This window comes from Eptatretus burgeri, chromosome 1, assembly GCF_056783735.1.
Source record: "Eptatretus burgeri isolate ZD-2024b chromosome 1, Ebu_testis_v1, whole genome shotgun sequence".
In the NCBI taxonomy this organism is placed as follows: Eukaryota; Metazoa; Chordata; class Myxini; order Myxiniformes; family Myxinidae; genus Eptatretus; species Eptatretus burgeri.
The window spans coordinates 138,296,167-138,310,281 of NC_140961.1; the positions used below are offsets into that span (position 1 = coordinate 138,296,167).

At 44.8% G+C, this 14,115-nt stretch overlaps 1 protein-coding gene across 5 annotated transcripts in view; it reads left to right on the forward strand.

Moving 5' to 3' along the window:
- NPHS1 (NPHS1 adhesion molecule, nephrin) overlaps positions 1-14,115 on the forward strand; it is a 258,041-nt gene that overhangs the window by 24,399 nt on the left and 219,527 nt on the right. For 3 of the 5 annotated variants that reach the window (XR_015062842.1, XM_085900121.1, XM_085900112.1), the window contains exons 2-5: positions 8,881-9,075; positions 10,920-11,042; positions 13,244-13,375; positions 13,728-13,809. Coding sequence is in view for 4 of the 5 variants with exons in the window: in XM_085900121.1 (XP_085756247.1) it covers positions 8,881-9,075; positions 10,920-11,042; positions 13,244-13,375; positions 13,728-13,809 (532 nt within the window). In the remaining variant the exon portion in view is untranslated. Of the gene's footprint in view, positions 1-8,880; positions 9,076-10,919; positions 11,043-13,243; positions 13,376-13,727; positions 13,810-14,115 lie in introns of those variants that run through there. The other 2 variants (XM_085900129.1, XM_085900127.1) reach the window with 2 other exon arrangements.

The window sequence follows — 14,115 nt, forward strand, 5'->3', positions numbered from 1 at the left end:
TCCTCGGAAGAGCCGGACCTGGGGCCACCGCTCACAATGAACTTCGTGGTATGGTCGGTTGCTTTAGACCAACGAATGCCAATCATTTAACCACGAGTTCCAGTGTCCACTGTCTAATTTTTCCATTTAATTGGAGGGCAATTGGCTTCCTGAACGGGGGAGCGTGCCCTCTGCAAAGCACCAATCTTATCTTGATTAGATCTTAATTAGGGCGGCTGAGCGTTTAACCGCAGGTGTGTGCCAACTATGACAAGTCAATTAGTTTGGTAATTACATCCCAGCTTATCTCGGATTGGACAATGCTGAATCGATGGAAGGAAAGGACAAGCACGGACAGGTTGGAATGTCAACAAAGGAATTTATTAATAAGGAAAAAATAAATAAAAAGAACTGTTTATTTCCTTGTGGTAACAATAAGTTAATTCGAAGCAATCAAAATAATCGCAAGCAAATAAAGAATTAATCGGGCACTGATAGAAAAAGAGACAAAGAGCAGATGCTTATCACTATGCCTTACTGAACAATTAAACACAAGACAAGGGTACCCAGCAGATCATTCAAGGAGGGGGAGAGAAATCCAGTCTCGCTCACCAAATAGAAGTCGTCGTACGACAAATAAAACGTCCTGAAATGTGTGAGCGTGCCTTGTCCGTTGCCAGTGCCCCGCCTTGCCGTGCACCCACTCGCAAACAGGCTTGAATGCCAATCGACATCACGTCGTCACCCCCAAGAATCAGGTACGCCAAGAGCAGGTCTCGAGCAGAACCAGCATTAATGGTCCGAGCATCACCCACCATCAGGAGCCATCAGGAGCCACAACCGATGGACTGTTAGGTGCTGTGAGAAACTGTAAGGCTGCAAGGCCGTCACCAACTGTCGCCAGCTCACCAACAATCTGATTGGAACTGACGAAGCGACCGTCTGACTGGAACCGACGAAGCGACCGTCTGACTGGAACCGACGAAGCGACCGTCTGACTGGAACCGACGAAGCGACCGTCTGACTGGAACCGACGAAGCGACCGTCTGACTGGAACCGACGAAGCGACCGTCTGACTGGAACCGACGAAGCGACCGTCTGACTGGAACCGACGAAGCGACCGTCTGACTGGAACCGACGAAGCGACCGTCTGACTGGAACCGACGAAGCGACCGTCTGACTGGAACCGACGAAGCGACCGTCTGACTGGAACCGACGAAGCGACCGTCTGACTGGAACCGACGAAGCGACCGTCTGACTGGAACGGACAAGCAGCTGTCTGACTGGAACTGATGAGCAACCATCTGACTGGAACTGACTGAAACATTCTGAAAGTTGTCAGAGCCGCAACCATCTATCGCCAACTGATTCTCAAAGCTGTCAGAACCGCAACCAGCTATCGCCAACTGACTGACGCCAACTGACTGTCGCAAACTGATTCTCATCCTCTTTATAGGTGGTCCGTCTGGGCGGAGCCTCAAGCAAACTCCATCCAAATCCACACCGCCCATTTGCGCATCGTTGCATGTGACAAACCGCCAATTTCACGACCATTCCTGGCCAATGATGCCATGTTTGTGGTGCTGGACGAACGGCAGAAAGCAGCCATTTGCCAGAATTACCGAGTGAAAACGTGAAGCGCTCATAAAACGTCAACAACAATTATCACCTCAATGTTCAGCCTGACACGAAAAAGAGCCAGTTAGCCTCCATAGAGCTGCTGAACGGGGTGTCAAACGTCGATGGAAAAGGCGGGTGTCAACGTCGGTGAAAGAGGTGGGTTGGGTGTCGAACGTCGATGGAAAGAGGTGGATGACGACGTCGATGGAAAGAGGTTAGACGAGCCTTCGTTGGGCTAGTGGCTATCTCATGTGCATGAATGTGTCTGTCGTAAAGAGAAAAAGGAGCTTTCCATAAGAGAGAGAATCTATTCTTTACCTTTCTAAACACATCATAGTTAGAATCCCACCAGACATGAGGATGGGTCCATCCTGGACATGCATTTAGGGAGATAACTGTCTGAGGACCTAGATGTTTGTGTGCATTCGTCGGATCGGATTCTGAAATCCGTAACAATGTGTGTATGTATATTGTTGTGGCTTCCCACCCGTCGGCATGCGGGCGACCGCTTCTAGCCAATGGTGGCCACTCTCGCCCACCGAACGGACAAACCTCGTCGCAACTTTCGGATCAACGCCGAAATCCAGCTACGGGTGTATCTTTAATCACACCGAAAATCAGCCAGCTATTCTGTCCGCGCGTGACAGGGTCCGATCGCCGAATTGTCGATTTACCTAAGTATGCGCGCAGACAGAAATGCCGGGGATTTACACCTCGACGGGACCTGCTTGGACACGAGCCGCTAAGCAGCTCACTCCGTTTGCGATTTGCCGAGCGGTGTATATCGCCAAGCCCCGCCGGATCCAATTCTCTTATCGGTTATTAACAACCAGCTATATTCCGAACTTATCTATGGCAGTTCAATTGAGGGAAAGGACGCAACGAACAGGTCATATTCACACAAGGCACATTTATTTACACGTAGCACGTAAGCAGTCATGCAGTCATGTATGCAAGCAATCGGGGTAAGGGACAGGATACGAGTAACAAAAAGAACTACAACCATCTATTATTATTTATTTACACACATGCACTTAACAGTTCTACTTAAAGACATGGCGCCACAACGTTCATGCAAAACCCCAGAAAAGAAAAGGCCCGGGCTCGTAAGCCTTTAATGTTTCTCAGAGCTTGGGAGACCGAAAGAGCTCCGAGAGGCCGCGCTGGTTACCTGCCACCTTCGTGGCGACTCGCTGGGTGCTCCTCAGCGTCCCGTCCACACGGCAGCTGGCGTGACCGCGGCGCGGCCCAGGCCTCTCGTGCGGCCCGGTCGATCGGGCCTAGTCGACAACGCCTCAGAGTAACGAACGGGCCTTTGCTCTCTCAGAGTTGATGCTCTCTTCAGAGCCCGTCCGTTCCTCAGCGTCGTTTGGACTGTCCCAGGGCCCGATCACTTCGGACCGTTATGCCGCTGGTTGGCGACTCCTCTCGGGCCTCTCCCCAGCGACCCACAGTTCGGCTTGGCACGGCAGGCTGCGCTCCAGGCTCCCGTCTCCTCCGCTCTCTCCAGCTCCTCACCAACTGCAGACTCCAGACTCCAGACTGATCCAGCTCCCAACGCGGCTCCACACAACTGTGCGCTTGGCGTCTCTGCGCGCCCTTATATTGGGTCGGTGAGACGAGGTTTTGAACTCCGGTCTCTCACCTCTGACCCCCCGCTGGCTCTGCCCCTTTCGATCTTTTGATCCGAATTGTCGCGAAGCTCGGAGAGACCGGACGTGGGTGAAATCATCGACCCTGGTGCCAACGAAGGAGTCCCCGCGTCTGGTGGCAGAGATGTTGTTCGTGGGGAATTCGCCATCGCTGGCACAAAGATGGTGGAGTTTGCGGAGATGAAGGTGAGGTGATGTTGTTCGTTGTTGCGTAGGTTGTGAGGGGATGTTGTGGTTGTCGTTGTGGAGATGGTTGATGAGAGCGATGTTGGTGGTGGAGGTGGTTGTTGCGAAGCGGTTGGTCCAAAATAAAGATAGTAAAAGAAAAACGGCTGACTTATAGATCACAGCCCGGTTACACAAATAAATCCCTTAGACATCGGTGGGGAAATCTATCTGAATACAGACTTATCGACATAACTAATCTAAGGACCTATATGGTGTCCTGTGAATTTTCACAACCGTAACAAAATATATATATATATATATATATATATATATATATATATATATATATATATATTGTTGCGGTTCTGGAAACTGCATCCCTCCAAGGCAATGCCATCCATCATACAGTGGTCCCCAGACAGTTATATCATTAATATAGGTACAGTTAGACCTTTCCCTCATATCTAATGGGTCAAACAGGACAAAGTGCATTTTGTGGATCTTATAGCGAGGTCTGATTATATCTCTAACTTAATTCCTACTCTTTTTCTATTATTTCTGAGATAAATCGAAGCAGCGGACACCTGTAAAAACTGCAGCCACACCCATCACAATAAGAATGCATCCTCGCAGAAGACCAAAAGAAGCAAACAACCTCCACCACCAGACTGCATGGAACATGTGCAGCACAGCGATAATCTCCACCCACTCACTGTTCAGGAGACCAGAAGCATCAACCACATGATGGCACTGCTGCAAGGATGCGGTGTCAGAGGCCGACAGTAGAACCAAACAATAAACGCCCAACGCCGTACAGGATGCTCGCTGCGCGTTCTTTTCAACCTATTTCTGCATCTAATAATTATATCTATCCTCTTTTCAATCCAAATCACCATCTAATACTTATCTGTACTCTTTACATCCCAAATGTACATCTAATAATTATATCCAATCCTTTCCTTCAAATCATGGCACGGATCAGGGCCGTGCGGTGGCCGGGGCTCAATCAGAGCACCCAATTTGGGTGACGACACAACGCTTCGGGGTCGCGAAGCCGTCTGCACTCTTGCTCGTCCTGCTCTTCTCTCGGCTCTGTCTTCTCCACCCATCTGCCTGCTGTCTGCCACTCCGCTCACTTGCTCTCGACTCTGCCTTCTCCACCCACTCGCCGCTGGCTCCACCCAAAGTCCCTCCCTCACGCCTGACAGTCGCGCCCCTTCTCTGGATCGGCGCAGATGCTTAGCTGCATGACGTGCCACAAAGCAGGAGACGACGCGCCAGCTATCCAGAAGGGATCGTTCAGCGAAGCATTCCCCCCTAAACCTGCTGGGTGGTGCGGTCGGTCAATCGTGCAAGGTATCATCTCCTCTCCTTTTTATTCTCATGAACTCCTCTTCGTGTGTGTGTGTGTGTGTGTGTGTGTGTGTGTGTGTGTGTGTGTGTGTGTGTGTGTGTGTGTGTGTGTGTGTGTGTGTGTGTGTGTGTGTGTGTGTGTGTGTGTGTGTGTGTGTGTGTGTGTGTGTGTGTGTGTGTGGTCTTCGCGCCTGTCCTCGCTTAAGTTAAGATTGCAGAAGAATTATATCGGGATAAGTCTGCTTTTGTAAGTTGCTTGTTTAATTGTCGCACCATACTTTTCTTTCCATCCCTACTTACACACAACAATAAATCTATTCACTGTGCCACATATTTTTCCTCGCCTGCCTGTAATAAATCCTTTTGTAGAAATGTTCCCAGCTCGTTTTTGTCTTTTCTTTCATTGATTCAGCATGGTCCGTATCCTAGCCAAGCCGGGACTTTATTCCCAACGATCAGTTCCTTTTAGCCGGTACGTCCTTGGCAGTGTTGCTTGGCTGCATCTGATCCGGTTCGGACAAGGCGTACCAAGGGCGTGTTCCCCGGTAATTAGGTCACATGATTATTTTTAGGTAACTGATATTGGAAGACAGTAAGTCACGTGGCTGAGTTATTGGCGTTCACGGTCAGTTAGCGACCCGCCGTGTCCCGGAGTTATCCGTGTGTGATGGCCTGCGAATCTGGGGAGTGGTGGGAACCCGAGATAGCTTCCCACCCTCGTGGTTTTCTCACTCAGACCCCCGGCCCGCACATATATATATATATATATATATATATATATATATATATATATATATATATATATATATATATATATATATATATATATGTATGTATATATTTATACATATATAATGTTTGTATAAAATTGGGGTGGTTGAGATTACACATTTTTAAAGAAGGTGAAGACGCTTCCAACCAAAAGTAAAAAACGAGATTGACTCAGACTATTGTTCCTGATGAAGCCAGCTGCAAAGCCAGCGAAACGTTGCCTGAGACTGGGTCTGCTCTTGCTTTTTTGTTCAAATTAGTGGAGTCGATCTAATTTTTTAACTTTTGGTTGGAAGTGCCTTCTTCTTTTTCTTCTTCATATATATATATATATATATATATATATATATTCATATATATATATATATATATATATATATATATATATATATATATATATATATATATATATATATATATATATATATATATATATTTATATATTTTTAAGCCTGTGCATTACATGTGTTGGATCAAGTGGTTTGAGCTGTCTCAAGTCAAGCTATAAAGCAATGTGACCTACCAGAACAGTGTAATTTCCTCCACTGAGATGTCTCATTCCCTCCCCACCTCCTCTCCTTTCCCTGCTTAATGCCAACTGCACTGCACCAAAATTGAGCTTATATCCACTGATAATGCAGCATTCAGTTGAACAAAAGAAAGCATTGGCAACCCTATATCTGGAGATTGCTCTCACCTTGACAGTTGTGTTTTTGGGGTGAATGAATTTTAGAATGCAATCAACTCCAAAATACTCATGCTGCCTTTTCCCTCAATTTGGCTCAATTACAAGCATAAGACCTAAGAAAATGGTGGTCAATGTCAAGTAAATCATTACAAATGGTAAAAATGACCGATAGACAAATTCTGGAATGTTGCTCTGAGGTATGAGAAAGTCCCGTGGAGATTAGACCGACCACATATGCTTGGAGTTGATGGTCACTCTCAGGAACTGTTTTCTGTGATCGTGGAGGGAAGCATCAACCATCTTCCCTGTATGATGGAAGCATCATGGGCAAAGGCACTGACAGAGTTGAGATATAGATTTAAAATGCCTGCAGCATAAAACATGCTTATTAGGCCTCAGACAATAACAAAGTCAGAACTCGTTACGTTTGCAGAGTGGACTGGCCACGGTTTGTGAGTTTCTTTGTTACAATGTCTGCCTGACAGGCCACGAGTGAGTGGAATAGAATTTCTGTTCAAATATACTATGATCTTGTTCATTGCATATAACTGTAATATATCTTATTAAAAACTTAGGATCATTGATTAATACTCGTATGTGCCCGTACGTGCGTGCACATACGTGCAAAAATGTGCCGTATGCACAAAAACGGCCGTATGTGCAAAAGATTTTTAAAAAATCTTTCAAACCGCGTGCCAGAAACAACCACACAGGCCGTTCCTTCGCTCTCACGTGCCTGTACGTGCAACCCCCCCCCCCCCACCAAAAAAATCAAACAGAAAAAACAACAACTTTCAAACAACTACACAGGCCGTTCCTTCGCTCGTAAACGACGACTGGATTGGAGCATTGTGTTTATCTATAAATGCGCATAAGAAATCGAGAAATTATTAGAATACAGTAAGTCATCACTATCCGGAAGTAGTGCGTGCCCGTACGGAATGTTCACATGCATTCCACGAATTATCGCTTGCATTGACGTAACAACAGCTGTGATACTTACACACACAAAGTTAATTAAAATCAAGTTTACATCCCTGTCTTTGCTTGCCATGACATTTGCTGCCATTGACCATTGCCACTCCTACGCCACGGTAACTAAATGGCGTCCTTTCTCCATCGGCCACGCCTACGCACCAATGTGTCTTGTCATTGGTTTGGTAAATAAATGGCCGCAGCAATGTGTCTTGTCATTGGTTTGGTAAATAAATGGCCATAACATGGGAAGCACTTGTCCGATTAATATCAAACCTTGAAAAGGCGCATACTCAGGTCCCCAGCAATATACCTGGCAAGTTTCAATTAGATTGGACCAGTAGTTGTCGAGAAACAGCGGTCACACACACACACACACACACACACACACACACACACACACACACACACACACACACACACACACCTGGAATTATAGATAGATATTGTTTGCCTTTCTCAATGTTGAGAAAGTGCTCTCCTGAATCCACTAGTAAATGCTCAACACCACCACTGTACCACTCCAAGCGAACATTTTAAACCAGATGACAATAATAATAATAATAATAATAATGAATGAATATAATCCCCATGCTAGCCCAAGCACATCTGGGCCTGGTGAAAGATCTTGTTATTAGTCCATGCTTAGTTAATTGGAATGTGTACCCCTCTCTTATGTTTGCTGCTCTGATACTTTAAAACGGTGGTCCCCAACCTTTTGATCCCACGGGCCACATTCACTACTCCCAAGGATGTTGGGAGCCAGAAAAACATTGATGCATTTTATTGAGTTTTATTGATGCAAATTGATTTGATTCCTCCCGGCGGTAAGTGGCAGTGGCCGGCAGCGGCATTGTGTAAGGCTTTTCAGGTCACGGCGCCGGCCGGCAATGGCCGGCAGTGGCATTGTGTAAACCCCTTTAAAATTGCTACATGGAAATTGTTTTGATTGGAAAGTCCTCGTGGGCCGCAGTATAGGGCTCTGCGGGCCGCGTGCGGCCCGCGGGCCGTGGGTTGGGGACCAATGCTTTAAAATATACTTGATAATGGATCATTGCATATTGATGGTTGTTTTATAATGAATAGATATAGTGTGTGTTCGTAAACTGTGTAACAATGTAATATTTTCTTTATTCCACTTGGTTGGTAAGTTAAGTTAAATTAAATAAAACCGTTTTGGTTGGTGCCAGTGAGATGCAGGAATGCTCAATTCGAATAACAAATTTGCTGTGTCGTAAACCTCTTGGAATCGCATGAACATGGGGCATTGTTATGTTGAAATGAAGTATACACTATGCAATAGTTGTGAAGGGGGAGGACAGCGAAGCAATGCAAATATCTGATAAAGCTTGAAAGTGCTTGAGGATGTACCATAGGAATTTGCATTTGAAACAGTCATGACCACATCCTTGAAAACGTTCTGTTTGTCTCTTATCAGAATGTGATTGGTCAATTCGCTTACATGTGAGTGGATCATCCTCCCCAATTCTGTTTCCTATATAAGAAACTGTTTGGCACATCAAGGCAGAAAAGCAATCAGGTTGCATTGATAATTATCTTTCTCCATGACTATGTATTAAATAAATGATTCAACCTGTATTGTGACCTGAGTTACTTGAGTAAAGTTTTGAGTTTTCCACCACAACTTGGTCATTCTTGTGGGGTCGTTTGTAGGTCTGTGTAAGCAGCAGGCATTCCGCACTCATCCGGTGAACATCAGCGTCATCCTTGGGGCCGAGGCTCTGTTTGAGTGCACCATTGAAAATCTCTCAGGCCAAGTTCAGTGGGCTAGGAACGGGCTTGCCATGGGTCCAGACCGTTTTCTGCCAGGATTTCCTCGGCAGAGTATGGTCGGACGTGTTGATCACGGTACGGTCTACTCATTCTTTTATGTCTTTGATTTATTTTTGATCGTTTGACATTTTAATCAATTGATTTTATCATTCTGCAGTGTCGCCTTATTGGTCAGAACCAAAGCTTTAACAAAAATACAAGGTGTCTGGGAGGATTTTGAACCGTTTGTCCATAAACAGTGTATAGCTCGTTGAAGGAAGATCTGGACATCTCCTGCAAGGCATCCTAATTGAGTAAGAGATTGTGTTCAATAACTGAGTGAGGGGGTGGGGGGGGGGAAGAAACAGGCCATTGTTCTATTTAAAAAAAAACATAAGCAAAAGTTTTTGAGGCCATTCTCATGCTTTAGTGGCATAAACCTTAAATCCAGAGTGCTGACTTCATTTAGCTCGTAAGACAGATTCCAATCGTAACTCCCTGTCTCCCTGATCTGAGGAAGGAGATCGCTGCCATGAAACTCATTCAACATAGAGTGACTTTTTGCTTCCTTCCCAGTTTTCCCTTCCACTTCTGTGACCCAGAGTTTGCACCTGGGTTCACCTTGTTCACCCACTGTGTCCTTGGATCACCTTGTTCTCATCCTTCCCCATGTCCTTTATTCCTCGAAATCATCCTCTATTTTGTTCTTCTACCTGCTGTTGATATGTTCTTCCCCTCCCTCTCTTTCCACTCTTCTTTTCTATTTTGTATTCAAGGTCAAGGCTCATGAAGTAGCTAGAACACTGAATGGATCAGGACGCAACAGAACAAAAGGAGCAGTATGGAGAGGGGGGAAACATCAACAGCAGAGTTGAAGGACAAAATTGAGGGTGACTTGGATAAATAATGGGTGTGGGAGGAATGAGGGGTAGGCAAGGATGCATGGGGTGGACAAGGTAGACACAGAAGAAAACTAGAAGGGTACTCGGTAGAGCGCATACCTCCGCCATGCAATACCTGATACATGAGAACATATCAGGCCGAATACATTTTTGAAATATCATGCTATATATCGTTTATGGCCATATCTCTCAATGATGAAGAATCACTTCAAAAATTAAATAATTATCGTGTGCAGAACCAGTTTAGGATCTTCACCAAAATCGAATCAATTCCTCCTTGTCACACACCCAATCTGTCCACTAAATTTCATCCAAATCACATCCACAACTTTTTGAGATATCTTGCACACAGACAGACAAACAAACAAACAGACAGAAAGGGGTGGAAACAACCTCCTTCCCCTTCGGTGGAGGTAATTATCGGGAAGGAAAAACTGGAAATTTGGAAGGAAGTGGGCTTTGGGGTGGAGGGGTTGGGGTTAACGTGGGTATAAAATATCATGACTTTGTTTGGGGGATGATTTCTGTTCTAAAACATTCTGGGCCTTGCTCGACTAAAAGCTATGAGGAGCGGCTGAAGGAGACAGGATTTTATGCCTTAGAAAGAAGTTGATTACGAGGGGATATGATGGACATGTTTAAGATAATGAAAGGTGTCGACAGGATAAGTGCAAAAGAGTTCTTCAGCAGAAGAGACAGTGATAAGACCAGGTGTCATTGCCTGAGAGTGAAAAAGACGAGAGTTTAGACGGTAGTGAGGCAGGGATCTTTCACTCAGAGAGTAGTTAATGCATGGAATGGTCTCCCTGAAATGGTAGTCACAGTAAAAACAGTACATCGGCTTATACTGGAATTAGATAAGTCCCTAGAAATATTGAGGATACATGGATATTGGTAGGACTGGTAGGTAGCTTGGGTGTGGATATTTTGTGTACATATGTAGTGATGGTCATATCTGTGATCTTGAGGAGGTGAAGCACATTATACTTCACTTGCTAAAGGTATACTATCAACTAATGCCATGGTGCTATTGTACAGGAGAATACAACTTGCAAATCAAGCAAACAGAGCTGGGAGATGAAGCATGGTATCAATGCCAAGTGAGCCCATCACAAACGAGTCAGGGCATCGTGTCCCAGAGCATCTGGCTGAATGTGCTCGGTGAGATACTCTCTTTCTTTGGTGTTATTTTCATCCTTTTTATTGTTTTCTGCAAGATTGAGGCTCATGGAAGAGCAAGGTGATGGAGGATATGAAGTGGTAGTGGGGCAGTGGACCAGTTCTTGGACGCAATGATCAAAAGAATGAAGGAACAGGAAAAGAGGAGGGGAGGAAATGCTGCAACCTGAAAGTAAGACAGTTGGTTTGAAGAGTATTTCCACATGTAGGAGAAGTGAGAAACAAAAGAGTTCAGGTGTGCAGTGAGCCTCCATTTTGGAGGTTTAACCATGAGGGGGTTACTTGAAGAACGCCTGCATTCTCAAGTTATTGGGGAGGTCTGAGGGCTCAGGAAGCAGAGTTGAGGCAGTAAAAATTAGAGGCCACCGACCGACATGTCTGCGATGTTAGAGTAAAAGTTCTTTAGTTTTTTTTTTAATGCTGATTACTCCATTTTGGTGTTTCATTTGTGTGTTTACTATAATACATTTCAAATGTTCTGCACAGCCCACACATCTGGACTTAAATTTTTGAGATGCCTTCTTCTTGCGTGCAGCATCTTAGTAGCTAAATTTGGTGGTCTTCAGCTAGTGGCGTGCCTCTTGGCCATACCTTTTGAGCTTGTTCCAACCCTCAGGAAAGCCGTGGATATTGAACTCCTCCACAAGGTGGTCGGACATCTAGGAGAGACCACAGGCAAACAATGGATTCTCAGAGAACTCCAATGTGTTCATGGAGAAGCCAAATCTTCCCATGCCAGTGCACAATCTATTGAGTCTGGTCCAGTCAAATCTGAGTAGGTTCAGAGACACATGGCTTGTTTGAGATATTGGTCTTGTTCACACAACTTGGAGGTTGGATCTCCCTCCATCTGTGGAAGGTCTATGTGCCACAGATTGTCTTCTAACCTGGGAAGTAGCATCTTCTAACCTGGGAAGTAGCATTTTGCTGGTACGATGAAAGGTTTGCACCTAATGAGACATTGGTTCTGCAACTCCGAGATGATTTTGTTGTGGAGCGGGTGTGCTGCATGTTGGATGGCCTACTAAGCAACGTGTCGGGTTGCAGCTTCTTTCCTGATATGATAAGGTGCTATTCCTGCCAAATTGGTAGCTGGTGCAGAGTAGTTGGATGAAGATGAAGGCAGCATGTAATAACCCTCAATGAGTAGTAAAGCAGTTTCTACATTTTTGTACATTGTACATTTCTACATTCCCCAGAGAAGATGTAGAATGAAATAACCTGGTGTTATTTCAGTGGCCAACAGGGCTCAAACTCAGGATCACTCAGGACCCTAAGATCCCAAGCCAGCTACCCTAATCACTAAGCCAACACCAGGCTTGTAAACGTACATTATTCTGCCTGAGCATGAACAAGGGCTATTGTCAATGTCCAGAGTGGAGAAGTGAGCAGCCCAGGTGTGCCCACAACCTACACATTATCTTGACTCGAGATACTACCTTGGCTTCAACCTTTTTTTCGAGTGCTGGCCGAATGTGAGGGTCCTATCAAGCTGAACACATCGGTGGGTTCGGCAGTGTCAATTGGGAAGCTCACTTCTATTCAACTTCATTATGTATCTATCTTGTAGCCTCTCGGTTATTGAGATAAAAAGCTGAGCACAGTCTTTTGTATGTTGAGACAGAGATGCCATTGGTGACCGAAGTTGCTAAGGGTCTTGATGTAATAGGCTCAGGATCCTCTCAACATGCTGGAAATTGTCAGCATGGAGGATTGCCATGCTATATGCATACACAAGCTTTGAGCCCTTGGTGGTTGGTAGGTCTGCAACGTAGACATTAAAAGAGCACAGGACACCATTCTTGAGTGATCAAGTGCGGCTTGTCTTCCCATTAACAAGCACCCTAAAAACATATTTTAGAGATGATGTCACGGATGAAATGAAACAAACGAGACTGCGTTCTTGGAATAATCTATACAGCTTGAGGAAGAGACCCTTGTACACATTTGATTGTAGGTTGAGCAAATGTCCACAACTGTAGCTCCACATGCAAGTCCTGATTCAAAGGCAGACTCCATGATGTGTGTAATGTGTGTTGCAGCTAACACCTGGTCATCTAAATTTTAAAATGCCTTTTGTGGGTAGTACAAAAACTGAATAAAGGATGATTCTTCACCTTACTTAGTTAAACTGAGATGACCTTGAGTACATTGTATGCCTTGCTTGGACATTTTTCTGCCAGTACCACCTCAGAGCCTGGTTATTGTTGAATATCCTGGTGTCGACGAAGTCACGTGGGTTGCTGGGAAAGAGTACCAGCTTACCTGCACTGCGATGGATGCCAAGCCCACCCCCAAGGTCACGTGGTACAAAAGTAGGCTGCTGTTCCATGCAGAAAACTTTCATCTCATTATGATTAATGTTGTTCAGTAACTCTCAGAGAAAAGTTTTACTTCTGTGAACATGTATTTATATATAAATATATATTTTAAACATTTTCAAGCAGCAGAAATGAATTGGAAGGATTGCTAAGTGGTATTTGTGTAAAGATAAGCTCATAATGTGTAACTTTTCCAGCATTAAATGTGTTTCAAGTGACAAACCAGCTTCTTATTTTCTCCACATTGGCAGATAGGGTTGCAGCTACCATTTATCTATATTTGGGATGAAGAATTTTCTGGCACATCTCACTCTATTAACATTGTTGATGTTTAATTATCCTTCAGATGACATGGAATTGCCAACTGAAGATGTGACTGATCTGGAAGGATCTCAACCCAAACTTTCCAGCAGGGTTGTTGTGACCAAGTAAGTTGACGTGCCAAAAAATCTGAGATTTGAGGGACAACAGAAAGAGGGATCACATTGCATTAAACTATTGAATACAAAGTGATTTCTACCAAAATTATATCATATAATAAGAAATTACCTATTACTTTGCCAATCTATCATTGTCATCACACTAAAATACGCAATTTGTTGTCTATCTGCCTATTTGTCTGTCTGACCACGATACATCCGGTCGTTAATTATCCAATCTCATCTAAACTTGACAGAAGGATGAAGTCACACGTTGGAGGTTGTAGAGATTTAATCCCCCCCTCTCCCTCCAGG